This window comes from Pleurodeles waltl, chromosome 8 (genome assembly GCF_031143425.1).
Source record: "Pleurodeles waltl isolate 20211129_DDA chromosome 8, aPleWal1.hap1.20221129, whole genome shotgun sequence".
Taxonomy (NCBI): domain Eukaryota; kingdom Metazoa; phylum Chordata; class Amphibia; order Caudata; family Salamandridae; genus Pleurodeles; species Pleurodeles waltl.
In genome coordinates this window covers 29,968,475-29,990,714 of record NC_090447.1, presented here as the reverse complement: position 1 = coordinate 29,990,714, position 22,240 = coordinate 29,968,475, and the positions used below count along the sequence as shown (strand labels likewise).

Below are 22,240 nucleotides of genomic sequence, written 5' to 3'. Positions count from 1 at the left end.
TTTGTTTAAATTTACTGGGTTCCACCATTGAAGCGAAGTGTGTTTGGCTAGATCTTGGAGTTGACCCTGTGCCTGCGTCCATTGTTTTGCTAGGCACTGTTGTAAGGGCCGCATGTGTAGTCTTGCGTTTGGGACAATAGCTATGCTTGAGGACATCATGCCTAGTAGTTTCATCACAAACCTGACCGTGTATTGTTGGTTTGATTGCATGCTTGATTTTATATTTTGAAACATCTGGACTCTTTGTGGACTTGGATTGGCAATTGCTCTTTGTGTGTTGAGTGTTGCTCCCAAGTATTGTTGTATTTGGGATGGTTGTAAATGTGATTTTTGGTAATTTATAGAAAACCCTAGTTTGTGCAGAGTATCTATTACATATTGCGTGTGAATTTGACATTGTTGTTGAGTGTTGGCTTTTATTAGCCAATCGTATAGATACGGGAATACGTGCATGTGATTTCTCCTTATATGAGCTGCTACTACAGCTATGCATTTTGTAAATACCCTGGGGGCCGTTGTTATTCCGAATGGCAACACTTTGAATTGGTAATGTTTGCCTTGTATTACAAACCTGAGGTATTTCCTGTGAGATGGATGGATGGGTATGTGAAAATACGCATCCTTTACATCCAGTGTTGTCATGTATTCCCCTTGTTTTATTAAAGGGACTACATCCTGTAGTGTTACCATGTGGAAATGATCTGATTTGATGAAGAGATTCAGTGTTCTGAGATCTAAAATAGGCCTTAACGTTTTGTCTTTCTTTGGGATGAGGAAATACAGGGAGTAAACCCCTGTTCCTCTCTGGTGATAAGGTACCAGTTCTATGGCTTCTTTTGCTAGTAGTGCTTGGACCTCTATTTGTAATAGGTCTAAGTGTTGTATTGACATTCTGTGCATTCTTGGGGGAACATCTGGAGGGAATCTTGTGAACTCTATGCAGTAACCATGCTGGATAATTGATAGAACCCAGGTGTCTGTGGTAATGTGTGTACAATTGTGGTGGTATTTTGTTAATCTCCCCCCCACTGGTGATGTGTTGGGGAAGTGTGACATTGAAGTCACTGCTTGCTACCAGGGGTCTGCTTGGCAGGCTGGAATTTCCCTCTTCCTCTTGGGAACTGTCTTCTGTAGGAACCACGAAACCCCCCTCTCTGGTACTGAGATTGAAAAGTGGGTTTTGTTTGGGAGGTGGATGGTTCTGAGGGTTGCTGTCTAAACCCTCCCCTAAATTGTGGTTTACTAAATGTTCCCCTGTATTGAGAGGAGTAGAGCGCGCCCATGGCTTTGGCCGTGTCCGTGTCCTTTTTCATTTTTTCAATTGCGGTATCCACTTCCGGGCCGAATAGTTAATGTTGATTAAACGGCATATTCAATACCGCTTGCTGTATCTCTGGTTTAAACCCAGAACTTCGCAGCCATGCATGCCTTCTAATTGTGACTGCTGTATTTACAGTTCGTGCTGCTGTATCAGCAGAGTCTATTGCAGAGCGGTTCTGGTTGTGCGATATGGCCTGTCCTTCTTCAACCACTTGTTGGGCACGTTTTTGATGCTCTTTGGGGAGGTGCTGGATGATGTCTTGCATCTCGTCCAAGTGTGCTCGGTCGTAGCGGGCAAGGAGGGCTTGTGAGTTGGCAATTCGCCACTGATTGGCTGCTTGCGATGCCACTCTTTTCCATGCCGCGTCGAATTTACGACTTTACTTATCAGGGGGTGGTGCATCCCCTGATGACTGCGAATTAGCCCGTTTTCTTGCAGCCCCCACAACCACTGAGTCCGGAGGGAGCTGTTGTGTAATAAACACAGGGTCTGATGGGGGCGGTTTATATTTCTTCTCGACCCTTGGCGTGATTGCTCTCCCTTTCACTGGTTCTTGGAAAACCTGTTGTGCATGTTTAAGCATGCCCGGTAACATTGGCAGGCTTTGATACGATGCATGCGTGGATGCCAGAGTGTTAAACTAGAAGTCATCTTCCACTGGTGCATTTTTACATTGTGAAATGTTGCTGCTCTGGCCAGTACCTGTGTGTAGGACGTACCGTCCTCTGGCGGTAAAGGTTGTGTCGGATAACACTCTGGACTGTTGTCCGAAACTGGTGGGTTGTATAGATCCCAGGGGTCCGCATCGTCTTGAGTCATCCCAGTATGTGTGGTTGACTGTGCCATTGGTGTACCCACTGGTGACAATTGTGGTGATTGAAGTGGGGAAGTTTGTGGTGAGAATTGTGGGGGTGGTGACCTTTCTCTAACCACTTTGGCTTTTGGTTGCATCTCAGTCTCGTGAAAAGTCAGTTTTCTTTTGGACTTGAGCGGAGGGATGGTTTGTATCTTCCCTGTGTGTTTCTGGATTTCTAGCCTTTGCTGAGTTTGATCATACTTTTCTAAATCCAGTTCCAGCTCAAATCTGTGCTTTTCTTTGAGCTGTTGAGAGAGCCCCTGCTCTTCCGTGTAGGACGTCTTTTTCGGCTCTGAAGCCGTTTTTTTCGGTATCGAAACCCAGATGGAGATGGTCGGTTTTGGCTCCGAGTGGCTTTTTCGAGGTTTACTCGACTCGATTATTCGATGCCGACTCTTTTCGGTGCCGGTTTCTCGACCGGAGTCGGAAGTCTTCAGCACTAATTTGGCCTTTTTCGGTGCCGATGTTACTTGGTCACCGTCTTTTCTGTGGGTTGAGTCATGGCCTTCCGGCAGTGGCGTCCCTGAGGCCTTTTGTTTCTTGACCTGACCTTGGGTGTGGGACGGGGCAGGTGTACTCACTTTTTGTGCCACCGTCGGTTGTCGATCCCCGTCGGACATCCGAGTCCGAACCCTGGATGAATATCCGCATCCCTTCTTCCTCGGCATCAAGATGTTGTGACTGTTTCGACGGCATCTGTAACCGTCTTGCACGTCGATCTCTTAAGGTCTTCTTGGATTGAAACGCTCTGCAGGCCTCACAAGTATCCTCTCTGTGTTCGGGCGATAAACACAAGTTACAGACCCAATGCTGGTCTGTGTAAGGATACTTGGCGTGGCACTTCGGACAGAAACGGAAAGGGGTCCAGTCCATTAGTTCTTTGTCGACGGGTGTGGTCGGGCCGACCAGGCCTTGATTAAGTGCGGAAGCCCCGAAGGGCCGCCGAAGCGGTTTTGTTGTCGGTGCTGATGTGATGATACTAAACCGGTCCCGAACGCAAACAATACCGATGAATTTCAATGATTTTCTAAGTTTCCCCGATTCGAATTATGGAGCGAAGAGGAACACGATGGCGGAAAGAAAACAATCTAAGATGGAGTCGACGCCCATGCGCAATGGAGCCGAAAGGGAGGAGTCACTCGGTCCCGTGACTCGAAAAGACTTCTTCGAAGAAAAACAACTTGTAACACTCCGAGCCCAACACTAGATGGCAGGATAATGCACAGCATGTGTATCTGCAGCTACACATGCCATTGAACATATATATAGATAGATAGATAGATATATACTGCATATATTCACTGTTGATGTATTGCACATTTCTTTGCCTATCACTGCTTAACTGCTGTGAGTATTTTAGCATATACATGTGTTGCACTGCATTCACATCAAATGCGTATGTTCATATGTTTGTGTGCTTTTATTTGATATCTGGGAAGTGCCTTAATAAATTAATTACTCATACTAGGAGTGTTGCATTCTTTGCCATCGTTTCCTCTTAGTTTAAAGCACAGCAACACAACTTTGTGTCACTCTGCAGGATTTCAAAGTAAAAGATTAAAAAGGTGAACATGTCTGGCAAAAAATCAAAGGCAGTTTCCAAGGGGCCAAATGAAATACCAGGTTGAGAGAAAGCACCTTATGAAACCCTTGTGAATGAATTGGCGTGTGGTGCGGGGTTGAATGAAAATTGGTAGACATGTCTTATAGGTGCTGAACCGACAAAGGTATTAAATTGTTTGCAAAAAGTGCCCATAGAAAAGGGGTGGGAATCCCCTCTCGTAGGCATATGGGGCTGGATCCTGTTATCTGCTTATAGAAAAATGCATGAGAAATGTGTTCAGTTAGAACAAGAAAATCAGCAGTGCGTGTGGCTCAGTGTAAATACAAAAAGCGCAGGGAAAGAGGTAATAAAAAAAAAAGGTTAATTTAGCCATTGCTAAAGCAGGGCTAGATTGGAATCCGGACATTTGGGATGCTAATATTTGGGACTCCATTGACTTTTCTGATTCTGGCAAAGAGTATTGTCAAAAAAAGTGGTAGTCAGGGCGAGGCAGACAAACAGAAAATGATTCATGCGCAGCCCATACACAGACGAAAGTTACAACATGGACCGCAATACCCTGCGGGGGGGCAGTCATGGACTCTCTAGAGGATTATACTCAACAGGAAGTTAATGATGTTACAGACAGATTTCGGCAGAGATCTGGGGAAACATTACTTACATGGATGGTGTGATTATTTGACACAGAAGCCTTTGGAACAATGCTCGATGTAGGAAAAGCTCTTAAGTATTGCATCCTTTGCACTGATCCCACTGTACAGGGGCAGTCTAGGGGTTATCAGAGTAACCAACAGATCACCCTACTGCAGTTAGCAGTCATGTGGTATGTAGTCATAAGAACCCTACAGAGTCAGACTGGCCACAAAATGATGAGCCCTGGTATACATTAACAGATGCAATGCAGAGACGTAAGGAAGAGGGAATGAAAACTCCCATTTTCCTGGGTGATGCTCACCATTTGTTGGACGGATCAGTGCAAAACAAAATAATTTGCTTCAGTCCTCCAGCCTACAAACATGATAATGACTCAATCAATCAGACAGGTAATCCCTTGAAGGAAGGATGTGCTGGAGGCAATTTGTAAGTTAGGAGAGCTCGGAGACTGCATGAAACCTGAGACAGCCTCTAGATCTGAAGGTCACACAGATAATAACAGAGTATCTAGGAGAGATATGTTTATGGCATTGCTGAAGGATTGTGTCAAAAAAGACCAGATAGATGGGATAGATACCAAAAGTCTGTGGGAGATGTATCGCAAGCGAGGGCTGGACAGAAAAAAGGGGAGGAGAAAGGTGGATAAACAGGATAACAAGCAAGTGACTCAGGGCACGTCACTGATGCAGGAGGAAGAAAAAGAAAGGGAGAAAATGTTTCTCAGATGGGGAAAGAGGATGAAGATTTGAATACTGACTGGTTGACTGAGGAAAACAGAGAAGGAGAGGAATCTCCTCGCAGATATGAGAGCATATATCCGGACTTGACTTGGGCAAAAGTCGACAGGCTTAAATCAGATTAGGAAATAGGCCAAACTCCATACGGGGATGGGCTCCAAAGATAATAGACCCCATGTTGATTCCGAAATTCACTGGAAGAATAAAAATGTTCAAAAGTTTCGGGCCTTGGTAGACACCGGAATGGAGTCCTCTTTAATATATGGAAATCCGAAACTTTTTACAGGTCAGCACTACACCATCACAGGGTTGGGTAGAAAGCAAACACCTGCAGTGCAGACTGATGTTCAAAAGAAAATATGGAGAACGCCAAAAAGAGAATACACTATTTTGATTGTGCCCCTCCTAGAGTATATACTGGGAATTGACATTCTGAAGGGGACTTTATAGTTGGATGACGGTTGTTTTCAATTTGGATCAAAGCAAACTATTTCAGCTGCAGCAGTGAGGGTGGGTCATCTGAAGAGACCCCTGGGGAAGGTGCCCCCAGCCACCAAGGTGTTTCATTTGAAAAAGTACTGAATCCTGGGAAGGAATGAGAAGATAAGTAAGACTACACAGGATTTGATAGAGGCAACTGTGGTGGCCCCAGTCACCACTGAGTGGAAGAATCCTCTGTGGCCCGTGTGCAAACTGGATGGGAGCTATAGAATGACAACGGACTATTGAGAATTGAACAAATATATATACACCCCCTTTGACTACTGCAGGCCCCGACACCATCATTTTGATTAAAAAGATACAAAAACATAAAGGGAACTGGTATGCAACCATTGATATTGCAAATGCTCTCTTCTCCATACCATTGGCCCCTGAGAATCAGGAGCAATTCTGTTTTTTGTGGCTTGGAACACAATTTAAAATGTTATTGTTAGAAATTGAGTCTTTGGTTGGCAGTCAGGTTACCCCCTGTCTAAGCAAGGACCCTCACTCTAGTCAGGGGAAGTCACACAGTCCAAATTATCCTGTGCCCACCCTCTGGTAGCTTGGCACTGAGCAGTCAGTCTTAACTTAGAAGGCAATGTGTAAAGTATTTGTGCGATAAATCATACAATAACACAATATAGCACCACAAAAAAATACACCACACAGTGTTTAGAAAAATATATAATATTTATCTGATAAGATGCAGGTCAAAACGATTAAAGATTGAAGATTGAAATAAGCAAATGTAGGGATATCACTGAAAAGTGATGTAAAGTGTCTTAGAATTAAAATATTACTGTAAAAGCAACAAAAGTGTCTTAAGTTCTCCTAGAAACAAGTGTCTCTTGCAGGGCAAAGTACCTGGTTTGGTTTGAAAAATCCTCGCAAGGGACTGCAGAGGAAGAGATGCGTGGAAAACAGGTAGATGTGCGTCGGTTTCACCCCATCGCACACAGACTTGAGTCAATATTTTCCACGCAGGGAAGACGTTGCGTCGATTCCCGGAGTGTGGACTTGGATCCTCTTCGGGTTGCAGGGTTTTCGGACGCCCCAGGGACGATGCGCGGAATCCTGGGCTTGCGGAGCGAAAACACAGGTGCTGCGTCGATTCCGCTGGGCGATGCATGGAAATTTCTCCTGCACGGCAGGCGGTGCGTCGATTCTTCTCAGGAAGTCGGGCTGGCTGTGCGTCGAAGTTCTGGCCGCATCGCTGGGTCAATCTTCTGTCGCGAAGTCGGACTGCGTCGTTCCGGTCTCGGCGTGCAGTGAATTTTTCACCGCGATCAGGCTGTGCGTCGTTTTTGGCAGGCAGTGCTTCGAATTTCCGCCGCACTGGGATTTTAGTTGCAGGAGAGAAGTCTTTTTGGTCCTGAGACTTCAGGGATCAGGAGGCAAGCTCTATCCAAGCCCTTGGAGAGCACTTCGCAGCAAAGCAAGAGAGCAGCAAGACAGCAGGGCAGCAATAAGGCAGCAGTCCTTCTCAGAAAGCAGTCAGGTGAGTCCTTTGGCCGGCCAGACAGTTCTTTTAGGCAGGATGCAGGTTCTGTTCAGGTTTCTTCTCCAGGAGGTGTCTGAGTTGGTAGGGCAGAGGCCCTGTTTTTATACCCAAATGTGCCTTTGAAGTGGGGGAGACTTCTAAGAGTGGCTTAGAAGTGCACCAAGTCCCCTTCCAGTTCAATCCTGTCTGCCAGGGTCCCAGTAGGGGGTGTGGCAGTCCTTTGAGTGAGAGCAGGCCCTCCACCCTCCCAGCCCAGGAAGACCCATTCAAAATGCAGATGTATGCAAGTGAGGCTGATTATCCTGTGTCTGGGGTGTGTCTAAGTGAATGCACAAAGAGCTGTCAACTAAACACCAGCCAGACGTGGATTGTAATGCACAGAAAGTTTTAAGTGCAAAGAAATGCTCACTTTCAAAAAGTGGCATTTCTAAAATAGTAATAAAAAAGCCAACTTCACCAGTCAGCAGGATTTTGTATCTCCTTTCTGGCCATACTAAGTATGACCTTCCTACTCTTTTCAGATCAGCAGCTACCACTCAAGCAATGTATGAGAACAGCCCCAATGTTAGCCTATGAAGGGAGCAGGCCTCAGAGCAGTGTAAAAACGAATTTAGTAGTTTTACACTACAAGAACATGTAAATTACACAGGTACATGTCCTGCCTTTCATCTACACAGTGCCCTGCCTTAGGGGTTACCCAGGGCACACTTTAGGGGTGGCATATGTAGAAAAAGGAGTTTTAGGCTTGGCAAGTACTTTTACATGCCAAGTCGAATTGGCAGTGAAACTGCACACACAGGCTTTGCAATGGCAGGCCTGAGACAAGGTTAAGGGGCTACTTAAGTGGGTGGCACAATCAGTGCTGCAGGCCCACTAGTAGCTTTTAATCTACAGGCCCTGGGCACATATAGTGCAATCTACTAGGGACTTATAAGTACATTAAATAGCCCAACTGGGTATGATCCAATGTTACCATGTTTAAAGGGAGAGAGCATATGCACTTTAGCACTGGTTAGCAGTGGTAAAGTGCTCAGAGTCTAAAAAACAGCAAATACAGTATCTCAAAAGTGGAGGGAGGCAGGCAAAAAGTTAGGGGTGACCACCCTAAGGCTGTCAGGTCTAACAGTTATGCTTGCTTATGGGGTATGTACACAGCCCCACCATATGTCACCGGCTGGTGGCATAACACCTGGATGAAGTACCTGTCATTTTAGGGGTGCAGTTGTCTCACTATACCGATGATGTGATGATTCAGGGGGAAAGACAAGAACAGGTGCAGGACTGTGGAACATTTGCAAAGCAAAGGGGAGATGATCAATCTAGATAAGATGCAAGGACCCACTCAAAACGTGAAGTTTTTAGGAATTCAGTGGAATTAGGAACATAGGGGGGTGGTGCCGCAGGTAAGACAAAAGATACTAGAATATGCCACACCCTGTAATAAACAGGAGACTCAGAAATTCATTGGATTGTTTGTTTTTTGGACACAGTATAGCCCTCACTTGAGTCAGATTGTGGCCCCTTTATACAAAGGAGCTCGAAAGAAACATGAGTTTGAAAGAGGAGAGCAGCAGCAGTGTGCGTTTGAATTGGCAAAGGAGGTGATTCAACAGGCGTTCTTATGGCCAGTACAAGGAGACATTGAGTTCCATGTAACCATACAAGGGCAATATACAAATTGAAGTATGTGGCATATGGTTCTTTTGACCTCCGACTCCCTCTTGACCACTGACTCCATTTTGTGCTTGGCTTCAGGTGCCGTCACAGCAGCCGCACAGGGTTTTTCACACCAAGCTTGTTTTCCACATGTTTATGCTTTTCTCACAAGCACAGGGTTATACCGTATTAGAACAAAACATGGGGGATGTGGAAGGTGGACGTGATAAGAGAGTCTCGGGCTGGGAATGTTTTCTTCAAGGAAAAGTACAGCTCTGTCTCTGGAATACGCACTGGGGCAGGCCCGCTGTTTTGCGTGTTTTCGACACAGACCGAGTACAGCCAGCACTTGAATTTCATAACCAAAGAGAGGGTGGGTTACTAGAATCTCCCTCTTGAGTTATATTAAGGTATATAAGGCGGGGAAACTTGGCACTGAGGGAGGAGCTCGTCTGAAGTGGACTCAGTGTTCAGGATCCCATGTTGGGGACGTTCTCCTGCCTCAGCCATTCAGGGTTCCTCGGCTTGATGCTGGCAAAGGTGATGGATTCAACGCCCATTTTTATGCATTTAAATTTTTTATAATTTAGCTTGACCATATATATATATTCACTGCAAATATTCACTGTTGATGTACTGCACATATTTTGCCTATCATTGTTTAACTGCTGCATTCGCGTTAAAGGCTTATGTTCATATTTTCGTATGCTTTTGATATCTGGTAAGTGCCTTAATATATTCATTACTCAGACTAAGAGTGCTGCATTCTTTGACATTGTTTTCCCTTAGTTTAAAGCAGAGTAACACAATCACCCCTCAGCCAAACTCTAAATCACGTTCTGAATTCTTGTCTTGTGCTGCCTTCTAAGCTAGGTTCAGGCTTTGTAAATACCTGGGCATTCACATACGTATAATCTCATTAGCACTATCCCTCTCCAAACGTCCATCCCTCTTAACACCACTCCTTTACTGGTTGTCATCAGAACAAACCCAGATGATCATTTCCACAGCATTCATACTCATGCTGTATCCTAGAGATCCAATAAAGATTGCTTACATTTGTAGGAAGCTATTGCAAAGATTCTGCAATGTCACACGCTGTTCTCCTTACAGAGTTAAGGTTCTAGCTTTATGCTGCACCCTGACACCAGTCTACAGTGCTAGCGGATAAGGCAAGTTGTCAGCAGAACACATGTCCACTTGAGTTGTGGCGTGCACCCTAACCCAAGACTACAGTGTTGGGAGATAGGACAGGTCTTGGTTAGAATGTAAATTTGCTCTAGTTGCACTGCACACCCTAATGCAAGACTACAGTGCTGAGCAATTGCCAGCATCTGAACACACAATACACCGACTCCAGCTGCACTGTGCAGCAGGCCACATGCCTTCTGGTTTGAGAGCTAAAGCTGGACCTGGGCATACCAAACAGCGGTCCTAGCTGCACTCTGCACCGTGATGGAGGATTCCGCTACTAGGGAAAAAGGCAGCTCCTGGCCATAACATACATTATCCCTAGCTGAGTTCTGTACCCTAACAAGAGCCTCATCTGTTGACAGACAAAGCCGAACCTGGCCATACCAAACGGTAGCTGCAGCTGCAGTACACAAGGTAACACAGGCCTACAATGCAACAAGACAGGGTAGGTTCAGGACTTGGCATATCAACTCTGGCTGCACAGTGCAGCCTAACACAAGACTAGAACGCTGGAAGATAACGTAGTTCCAGGACAAGGCATATCAACTCTGGCTGCTCTGTGCATCCCAGCACAAGACTAGACCGCTGGAAGATAACGTAGGTCCAGGTCATGACATATCAACCTTGCTGCTCTGTGCATCCTAACACAAGACTAGACCGCTGGAAGATAACGTAGGTCCAGGTCATGACATATCAACCTTGCTGCTCTGTGCATCCTAACACAAGACTAGACCGCTGGAAGATAACGTAGGTCCAGGTCATGACATATCAACCTTGCTGCTCTGTGCATCCTAACACAAGACTAGACCGCTAGAAGATAACGTAGGGTAAGGACGAGGTATAATCAACCTTGGCTGCGCAGTGCATCCCAGCACAAGACTAGACCGCTAGAAGATGAAATAAGTCCAGGTCATGGCATATCACCCTTGGCAGTGCAGTGCATCCTAGCACAAGTTTACCCCGCTAGAAGATAACGTAGGTCCAGAACACGGCATACCAACTCTGGCAGCACAGTGCATGCTAACACAAGGCTAGACCGCTAGAAGATAATGTAGTTCCTGGACAACGAATATCAACCTTGGCTGCACACTGCATCGTTTAGGCAGTTCCTGGACACAGTACTTATGTCTGGCTGTGATGTACACTCTAAAACAAGGCTACAAAGCTAGAAGATCAGAGTGGCCCTGGACATAGCATACATCAGCTCTAGCAGCGCAGTGCACCCTTACACAAGACTGCAAAGCTAGAACAATGAGCACTTTCATGGAGGGGGAAAACAGCATCCAATCACACAACAGACGTAATGCATGGAAAATCTCCCCATTATACAGTGCTACCTCCTAAGCACTATGAACCGCTAGAAGGCGAAGCAGTCACACCGTTTACAGCAGGTTGCCCAGATCTAATCATTGCAAGCAAATAAAAAGAGATCACAGCTCATATGTCAACGTCAATGATTTTATTTTGTCAGGTTCTTTTGTACATACAGGTTGTTAGTGGCGGAGCTTCACTCCCAGCTCTCCGCCGTGTTCGTGGCTGGCGGGGACCTGGATTGAAGGACTCTTTTGGCTGTGCTGCTCACGGTGGAGTGACCGGTGACAGAATGAGGACTCCCCACTTCCTCCTATGGGTGTCTATGTCCACCCAGGGATGTAAAACATCACAGAGCTCATTCCACCATCCACGTACCTCTGCTGCCTACATTTAACTTTCGCTGAAGTGTAGCTACTGGAGGTCAGGAGTGCACTGAACAAACACCGCCTATTCCTGGCGGGACACTTTCTACCCACTTGTGATTTTATGCATCAACTTTCACTCTTAGTGTGCGATTTGTTTTGTGGTTGCCTTGAGTGCAGGGAACAGATTTAATACGATCAGCATTTGTAGACACATTAAAAATCCTGTGCACCTATCTTCATTCCACAAGAAGTGGAAGAGACCAGGACAGAAATGAGGGCACCCCAGGTGCACAGTGATTCTCACCTGGCACAGAAGGAAAGCTAGACTACTCTCGTGAGAGGGCAGCCCCACAGAACTCACCAATATAGTGCAAACAGGAACCCTGCTCCGCCTACCCTTTTACGTCGGAAAACGTGGCGAAGAGACTACTGGCAGATGGGTGAAGGCATACTATTTAGGAAATTGCATCTGTTTAAATTTGGGTCTAAGCCTTGGGGCTCTTCTTGTGGTTACTGTAACAATTATTAGCCAAATTCAGATCCTTATTTGTACATTTGCTGTAAATCCATTCAGCCAATTTCAACAGCGCTAATAACCCCCAAAGGTGGCAACATGAGGGGCAACAGATTTCTTCAATTTCCAAAGACAGTCATTTTATTCTTGGTGAAGAAAGTGCAAATTTAAAACTGTCCATGGTGCACACATTGGGCACGAACTAGATACTCAAGAAGGATGCGGTCAATCATTTTGCCCATCGATCACTCTGTAAAACACAAAAATAAATCCTGGCTCAGCATACCCTCTTCTTCTCTCCGAGAAGCCAGTGATGCCAGACTGGGCAGAGGGGGACCAACAGGTCCCACATGTCCATCAATGCTTCCTAACCTTGAGTCATGCTAAGGGTGTGCACTCTGGTGCACTGTCGGACACCTGACAAACACTTACCCAACTGCCTCCATTTTTCCCCTTAAAATACTGCAGGCAGAAGGATGCCCACACAGGCCAGCTGGTCATCTGGGGCATTAGTGTTATAGTGATGTCCTCTTTAGTCTAATGTGGCCAGATCTATGTCACCAACTGTACAAGCGAGTTCCACTTGGATTCCCTTATCTGTAAATTTATCTTATATGCAGATCCTCTAAAGCTGGCATAGATCCTGCCCACTTCAACCTATGGCAGACAACCCTGACAAACCATCTAATGCGGACATACAGTGTTCACCATGCCTACCCATCTGACAAGCAGAAAAGTTACCACTGATATAAATGCCAGATGTTTGCAACTTCAACAGTGAAGACTCTCTCCTATGCCCAGCTGGATGAATCCGTTTTGTGAATGAAGTGGACTAGTGGTACACTTTGGCACAGATATAAGCAAGTGTGTCCTGACATGAAAGACACTACCACGAGTCGCAAGACATGCCATGGCCTACAGTGACAAAGGTGATGTCATCTGTGTCTCTAAAGTGAACCCTGAGCCATCAAATAAGAGAAGCAATAGCACCCAGTACAATATCCAAGACGTCTTACAAGAGTCGCTCCAAGAGAAGCTCCATAAACCTCTCCAGGAGGCAGACAAACGAGAAGCCTTCAAGGTGCAGGAAACCAACACAATGCAAAACTAGCAGCGAGAAGAGAACAGCAGCCACCACGGCTAGGAATGTGGAGCAGGGAAATTCACAGCACTTTCAAAACCACAGGTGGATTAGGGGCCCTATTCCTGACCTTGTTTAGCAAAAGTGCCTGTTTGTTGGCGTTCACTCGATTACAAGGATTCCCCAGCTGAATACTAGAGTAGGTGGATGGGGAATCTCTCCAACCCACAGGAATATCTTCACCACAGCCTCTCACTTCCTTCCCCTTTTGATACTTTCCAACAAATCAACACAGGGCTCTCTACCCTTCCAGCATGGATCAGTCCTTGTCCACTCCACAGCTAGACTGTTGGGGGGGAGGGAGACAGAGGCTTTAGAGTCCACTGTTGGGTCCCAAAGCACAACACAGGATGCTTCCACCATGTCCCCAGTGACACCCACGCAAATTGCCAATGAGAAAAAGGCCTGCTCCTCTGTTCTCCACAGCTAGAAGATCAACAAACCTGGAGACAGCATTTAAAGTGTAAACAATAAACTCCCCTCTCAAACACTGAAAGATGTATTTTCTAGCAGACAGAAGGCTCAGGATGTAGAATTTGCTAGATAAATTAGTCTTTTCGTACATATGCAACAACCACCTGGACCGAGTGCACAGACTTGGATGTGCATAAAGAGAGAAACAGGTCTGCCTTCTCATGAGCTATCTGTGCCCGTCCTCCTCTGGCAGCTCCTTCGGTGCCCCTCAAGCTGCACCCATGTAGTAGGCCTCATTCTGCACCGGTCATGCAATGCCAGCTCCACGAAGCAGCACTATGTAAACCGTGACTGATGTGTGGGTGCAAGGGTTAGCCGTGCCAGTGAAAGCAACTGGTGGTAAGTCCCGGCTGGTAGTAGCGATGGTCCAGGCATCAGGGGATGAAGGCTAAACTCCATGTGCCCCGTTACATTCAATTTGTTAGTGCCCATTAGGCCTTGCAGGTTACACCGCCAGGACTGCGCCACAGTATAAAAATAAAGCACAAATATCAGATACATAATTGTAGCAAAACATAACCGACAGTGACACTTGTAAACAATAACTCAAACAAAGCTGTTGTTTAAAATTTATCAACCACCCACCCTTGCCACCTTTCTGGAATTTGCACTGACGTAGGGGATACGCCTCTTTGGAAATAGTGTCCTTGGTCAGTCTCGCGCTGGGCTCAGTTTTGTTCTCTATACTTGGTGCCCAGTATACCCTAAATCTTTGTGTCTGGGTTGATGATGTCGGGTGGCCGGGGAGGGGGTCCTATTAAGGTTTCCAAGCCAGGGCTTGGCTGCTCAAGTCCTCACTCCTCTGGAAAGCTCTCTGTCATTGGTACAAAGGGCATTATCTTGCAGTAGCCAAGTCTGCAGGCTTCAGCCGCAAGTGGCAAGGTCCCCATGCCACAGAAAGCCTCCAGGAGTAAATTTAAACTATCCAATAAACATTTAAGAGTCACTTTGAATTCAGCACTGCTCGCCATTTCAACAGCAAAAGCTAATTAAAACGTAAAGGCTGGTCTTGAAATGCACTCTTCGTTTGTAGCCCTTTTAATCAATAAACCGGATCCAATTTTAAATTGGAGCAGCAGTATTTTGGCACGAGTGAGGCAGAAAACAGAGCAGTGTCTGGCTGGGACAACCCTGCCCCCCCCACACTCGATCCTGTTTTACCCCCACACAAGCCCAGCAACTCACCTCCACGGGGTGATTTGGAGAGGTGTATATAACAGTAAAGATGGGGCGTGGGGGCACTGCCCACCATAATTTGGCTTTGTTTGCCAGTGATACTGGTGCACCTAAAAGGAACCTAGCCAGGGCTGCAGAAAAGAGGCTGATACCATGTAACTCCGCCTTAAGAAAAAAAGTGCAATAAAGAAGTAACCAAAAGAATCTGATATGCTGCCAAAACCAGACGATTCGGGGATACCGGAAGTGCCACAAAGAAACAAATAATATGGACTCTGTGCAGGGGACGGCGGTTCTTTGGTCATGTGATGACCACAAACCAATAAGATTGACCTGGGTGTCATATAAGCTCACCGATTGGTCTCCATCATGCAGCTGGGTGGGTGACACGTGGCCAGGAGCCCAGGCTTCTGAAGAAGGCTCTCAGTTTTAAAACAGCGATTACTGGCCCATTCGCCAAGTTTATCTTCACCTCGTGCTCAATGAGGATGGATCAAGTACTGTATATATTCCGGTGACATAAAGGCTACTATGTGGTGCTGCAGAACTGTGGCTTTTGGGATCACATGGAGAAGACACTCATGGGAAAGTAGACACCTTTGGCGCATTGAAACACTAGTCTGACACTTCTATGACATAACAGCACCCACAAGGTCAGTCTGTGGTGGTAAGGCATCGCCTTTTCTACTGTTTCTAGTTTCCCATGGGTCTGTGCACATAGCTATATGGGTGGCTGCATCCTCCCACAATCTAGCTCAGTTCAGAGGGTCTGCACAGCAGTAGTGCCTGGTTTGCACTTTTTAAAACTATACATAAAACACAAAGAAAACACCACCAGATAGGCTGTAAACACAAACTGCACTGAGATCATTTTTGGAACCACTTTGACCTGTAATCAGTGCATTCTGCATCTGGATATCCTGACAAGCATGCGGGCTGAGGCCTCCTGAACTGGCAAAGCCATGAAGGGTAATATCACAAATCATTAGGGAAGCCACTGGTGTAAAATGTTCCTCCACACAGAAGAAATCAGAGCAATGAATGAGAGCAGTGGCTGGAAACTGGATGGGGCAAAACACCCCAAGTGGTGAGCACCCAGGAGCCACTGATGGCTGAGAACCAGTGTGAAAGCAGTTGCACTGTACATTAGTCTTCCAGCCGCTACAGGACAGTCTGAAGAGCAGGGCACCTGGGAAACGTCGAAGGCCTGGTTGCAAACAAAATGATTACAGACTTTCAAAAGATATTGTGTTCCCCATCTTCCCTGTCTATGTGTATCCTGTAACTCTTACCAGTGCAGCCGAAAGAAGCTCAGGTTGAGCTTCCTGCAGAGTACACCATGGCCAACCCATCATGAACCACCACCCAAAACTATGCCGCCACCCCCAAAAGTCCAATTAGAAACCAAAATACTAGCTCCTGAGCAACCGATTAAGTTCACAGCAAACATTGAGAATAATGGCCCATGTCAGTTTTGCCTTTCCCTGTCTCCGTATTAGTATCTCGTCTCATGACCATTAAATTGTATCAATTTATCATTCTCCTCCTAGTAAACGATTCAGATCGCCAATGTATGGCCAACAGCAAACAACGCAGACATCGCTCAGACGAGGCACGTCAAATGATGAGCCGTATATAGCCTGTGTCATTGCAGGGTGGGTACGAGATGGCAAAGCCACTCTACGGACAGCATCTAGAACGTGCCTGTGTATGGACATGCCATTCACAGGTGCCAGTCTCCTGCTCTCCTCTTTCACAAACACCCTCTGTGATGTTGGCACAAGGACCAATGGGGTCCCTCGGAAACACATGGCAAAGCCTTGGTGGGGTCTCTCTCTATGACTAAGTCCAGCCAGTGTGGCAGAGTGAGGCTAACATCTCACATGAATCAAAGTCCTCCAGGTATGGATGTTAATAAACTTGAGCGAGCTGGCACCCATATCAGTTTCCGAATGTCCCCTAAATGCAAACTGGCGGTGCCTTTTTATCATGTGCACTGGCCAACTTTGTCACATCACAAAAAGCATGGTGGCACTAAATACACATGTCAGTCGAGGTAGTTGCTAGTTCGGCAACCGTGCCAACTGTGCTATACCACAGGCTCCTCACGTAGGCTTGCAATGTGATACCTACATCTAGCCGGCTGCCTCGGGAAAGCTAATCATCTCCAGCAGTTAAATAAGCAACGCCTGCGGACTCCGAGGACACACAGCTGGCCGGCTGCCTCGGAAAGCTAGCCATGTGCACTAGTTAGATAAGGAATGTCTGCAAACAGCTTGCACATGCAGAAAGCAGGTTCCTCGGGCAAGCTCACCAGGTGCAGTAGCTGGATAGTGAATGCCTGCAGATTCATCTGACCTCCAACCTCTTGGGTCCACCCTGAAGAAAGACAGATAAAGGATTGATTGCAGATGTTCGCTGGCTCCTAATATACATACAAGCATGCCTTTTACAAAAGACTGATGGCGTATGCTCGCACGCTCCTAGTGCAACAACTCCTGAGATGTCTTCCGCAAGCATGGTATGTACGCTGGACTGAATGCCCATCATCAACTTTGGTACAAGAAAAAGATTATGGGGCACCATTCCAAGTTCAGGGTGGCAAGAATGCAGATGCTCGCAGGAAGCCTGGAGCAAGCTTGCAATGCCTAGACTGTACATTTTGTCTAATGTTTAACAGACCTTTGGTGGTCTCCTCTGTATGAGCTTTTCAAGAACAATAATAAGATTACTTACTGGTGGGTAGGACACTTTGTGCACAACCACTGATCCTCACTGCCTAGGCCTGTGTTATGCGGTGCATGTGATAAAAATCTGCTCAATGCACATACGCTAGTGTGTTCTGTACTACACGTACAGGCAGCAGGGAAGATCCTTGCACACACAATGGCTTGATTGTGCGTGCAGGCACATGGTGAACTCTGCTATGCAGGCTTGCAACATGCACAAGCCAGACCGCGGTCACTTCTTCAATATACATCATGTCCTCTCTATTTCACATAGGTTTGTGGTGCACCCAAGCTATCCTCCACCCTCATAGTAGTAGACCGTGTCCTATTTGCACATACGTTATGCCTCCCGTAGCCTTGAATTAGATGGCAGTTTTGTTGGGAAATGGTACATTCTTTGTGGCACAGTGTGCTGTTCTTGTGTGATCAGCCGCAAATAAGCTTTTGGTGTACACCGTAGATGTAGACTGAATACCCTATCCGACGGTGCACACCACACATCCAAGGCTGCACATCCACGGCTGCTCAACACCAGAAGGTGCAAATGATGCCACAATTACAAGAACTGGACTGTAGGGTTTCTTGAGAGAGAGCAGCAAACTGCATGCAATGTCTTCCTCAAAAGAGGGGGTTACCTACCATCCCTTTGGGACCGCTGGGAGATCACAAGGTCTTCTCCACAAGCCACCAGAGTTCGCAGTGGGGTCAGGCTTCTTGGTCAAGCCAGGTAAAGCAGCACCCCTGCATCTTCCATCAGAGACCTCAACACTTCAGCCTCCTGTCCACAGTAACACTTAAGTTCTAGCACGCGGACAACATCCTGCACAACTTGTTCTCAACAGGTTGCTTATTCACTGCACCTTTTGCCCTAAGATCTGGCAGTCGGGGAGGGTGGAAGGGGGGACAGAGCTGGCAAAACAAGTTTTTGCAGGCATGAAACTCTGCCACTCATTTACAATTTGACATAATTCACAGGAAAACGTAATTGCAGTTTCTTTTATATTGTTTCTATCATAATCCATATGCTGTCGATACCCATGTCTCAGACCGTGACGATCATCTGAGTGCCTTACTCTTCTGGCTCACGTCTACGTGACTCAGACACACATGGCCCAGATCATAAATGGAGGCTTGAGTGGACTGCATGGCACAGGCCTCTACGTCCCACCAACCGTGAGAAAGTGGGATGCAGAAGCAGTGTGCTGGACACAACACTCTGTGGAACAGTCTTTTCATGTTCAGTGGTACTTGGTAAACAAAGTGTGGTACCAGCTAGCAGCAGTTCAGTGCTTGGCAGTAAAAGTCTGAAAAGCTGTGTCGCTGGTCACTTCCTGACACATTCATTGCACTGAGCCCAGCAAATATCAAAAATAGGGGTTGTTGTTCTCGAACACAATTCACTTTATTATCTGAATATACACACGCGATCTAACTGTGCTTCACAACCGCTCCTCTTCTGTAGATGTTGGATATTTTCTTCTATATTTAACGAAGAACAGCCTGTTCTAATCACAACTAAGAAGCAATAAGGGTGCCAGGAGAATTCACTTTTAATGCCCTCCCACGTCGCATCTTTTCGTGGTGCACTACCGAGTAAATCTGTGGCTCTGCTCCCCAGCGGAGAGCAGCTCGGAGCCAGAGTTCCCGCAGCATGGTCAACACGAGAGTGGTCATCGAAGGGAGCGCACGTGTCTGAGCTGCGTTTGTGAATTCTAAGTTTATAATAACTGTACGCTGGCCTTAAGGGGAGTACCTAGCGTGGACATCCGGCAGGAGGGAGGATGTTCAAAAAGTAGGTTCAAAAGGAGGTTGCTCCCTCACCTACTTCCAATTCTCCTTGTGAATCTACGATGCCATCTTCAGATCAACGTGGCTTTCTCTGGAAGGTTATAGTACTGAAGGCAAGACAGTTGCAATAAAGAGTTTCACCATTTTGGTCGGGCCACTGACATCTGACCAGGAACAATTTTACATTACCCACTGCGGTAATGTACCCATTACCGACTGTGGTGTCTGACTGCCCTGGACTAGATAAGATTGATGGTGACATCAACCGTGTAATTCAATGCAAGTCACTTGTGCATCAGGGGACTCTTCTACATACTCTCTTTTCAGAAGACAAGATGTCTACATGCCACGATGAAAAGAGAACTACAAATCTCAGAATCCCGAGGGAGGCAGGACTGGTGCGCAGCCAGGGATTCTACTCTAAAGAGGCAACTTTAAGGATGGAAATCCAACTGGGATCCTTTTTCTCTGGCACGGAGCCATCATGAGATCAATACTGCGTTTGAATCTTAATAACTCTGATTTACTATTAGGGACACGGACCGGCTGCTAATCAACACAAATTCTTCACCGTAAATTCACAGCAGCAGGAGCCATTTAAAGACCCATTTTCAGCTCTGGTATTTTGTGGAGTTTGGGAAATTTCCAGACCATAGCTTTGTTGACTAGTAATACAAGCAACATTTTCTTGTAGCAGTGGTTCTACAAAAGCAGCAAATTTCCTACAAAATATCATGATGGGGACTCCCCCTCGCACAAGGTGCAGCACGTCATCTCCCCGCTGCAAGTCTAACATAACTACACAGCTGCCTCTTCCCTTCCCTTACCACGGAGTGTGCGGAGAGAACAATGTTGTATAAAACAGCATCTTGAACATTAAAGAAATTCGCAACAGTAGCAATGGTACATTCGCTTTTCCAGGAGCGGCTCCACCACCAATGGGTACCTGTATCTGCCCGGCAATGGTGCGGTATAATAGGACACAGATGGCACTATGGCTAAGCCTTCCTTGGAGAAAATCAAAGAGGGCCTGGTAAAGCATTTCAGCCCTGTCTGCGGTTAGAAGTCACCTTTTGTGGCACATCATTTTTGGCCTGTCAGCCACTGCAATCCCCTCTTTTAGACGCATCAGCACATCTGAGGACCATGGAGTAAACCTCCCCCACACATGAATCCTGTTAAATAAAAATCCATCATTTGCTTTGAGAAAGTCAAATTTACATTTGTTCGGCGCCCAACCGCACAGTCAGGTCATCCACTGCTGACTTTCATCCATCGACTGGCTCGTGTCATGCAAGAGTCCGTAGAGTTGCTTGGCAACGTTTGCAAGTGAAGAGGCCAATCTCTAACAAAAGTTTTGTGTTTCATGACCAGTTTGAAAGGTGAACTTTCTTTTCTTCACTTTCTTTTCTCTCAAAGTTTTCTCGCCCCTTGGCCCAAGCAATGGCAGATTTAGCACAAGTATTTCTTTATGTTTTGGAAAAGTATTGTTGGACGGTTGCTGTAGGGACTGGATGCGTCGTTCACCACTGCAGCGAGAGATGCAGGCTCCTACCGGCTCTCTTGGCCTCCAGTTATTGGAGGTAACGGTAAGCTTTAAAGCAGTGGTTTCCTGAATCAGCCACGACCACCTGTCCGTCAGAGGTCAATGCAAGCCCCTGGGGTCCATAGAGAGGGTCTGCCATGGTGTTGATATAAGAGAGGAAGGACCCTGAGCTGTCAAACACCTGTGCGGGGAAAAAACAGCCAGATGTGAAAGGTGCCCATGACTGCGCTCAAAGGCACCACGGCTCAATGTTATTTAACCCAAAACTACTGAGCCCAAATGATTGAACACACACCCACATCAACCATGCTTCACTCAGCCACATCTACAGCACAGTGCCAAACTCCAGGCTGTGTCTACAGCTCAACAACTCACTTTTCGGCAGCAGATGTCCTAAGGACCCACATGTGCCTGTATATTCATCCTAAAAGGGGGCTACATTATCCTTGACACCAGACGACTTTATGGGATGTCTACCGCGTCATTAGGATTCATCTACTTTGAGGTTAATTTAGTCAAGAAAGAGCACCTAAAGATGATGCCATGCAAACTAAACTAATTAGCAGAAACCAAAATGTTCTGTCAAAGTCAACCACACAAATAGCTTTTAAATTGATAGGCAAATCCACCTTTTCCATTCCCTAAGCACCACAATTAAACCATAGCAAGGCTTTTAAAAAGCGTCTCTGATGTCTGTAAATACAGAATTCTAAAACAGAAACCCAAGTGTTTGGGGAACTAAAGAAGTGGCTGTGGAAAGATAGAAAATCAAGACCAATTTGGGAAGTTAATTTAGAAAGCAGGTTAGGTACCAATATGACCCAGTACAAAATCCCCGCTCCTAACTCCTTGTCCTGCAAAGCAGACTCTGCTGTTCTTTCCTGCAGGAACACCTGGGTGGTTCTGGTCACACAGTTTGTACATAGAATGCAGTGTTTAGATGAATATTTGCCCATCCAGGGGCCTTGAAGGATGCTGATGCTAGGACTTGGTGCATGACACTATATATATCCCTGCACTATAGCCCTTTGAAATCACTGCTCAAGAAATCCACTGAGAATGAATCTGTACAGCCCCTTAATTTACTAAGACACTAACCGCCTCTGTATTTTCAGTACCTTCAGATAACTGTCTCTTGAAGCCAAAACTGTAGCTTTAATACTGAACTTACATTTTAATTTAATCACGGTTCACAAATCAACAACATCTGTCCCACCAAGGAGTGGA

The 22,240-nt window shown here is 46.2% G+C and overlaps 1 protein-coding gene across 2 annotated transcripts in view; it reads right to left on the bottom strand.

The window, feature by feature from the left end:
- Window positions 1–11,410: 11,410 nt before the first annotated feature.
- Window positions 11,411–22,240, bottom strand: part of TRIM3 (tripartite motif containing 3) — a 266,225-nt gene continuing 255,395 nt past the window's right edge. For both annotated transcript variants that reach the window (XM_069203661.1, XM_069203662.1), the window contains exon 12: window positions 11,411–21,194. In XM_069203661.1, the coding sequence (XP_069059762.1) occupies window positions 21,042–21,194 (153 nt within the window). In that variant the 3' untranslated portion in view covers window positions 11,411–21,041. The remainder of the gene's footprint in view (window positions 21,195–22,240) is intronic.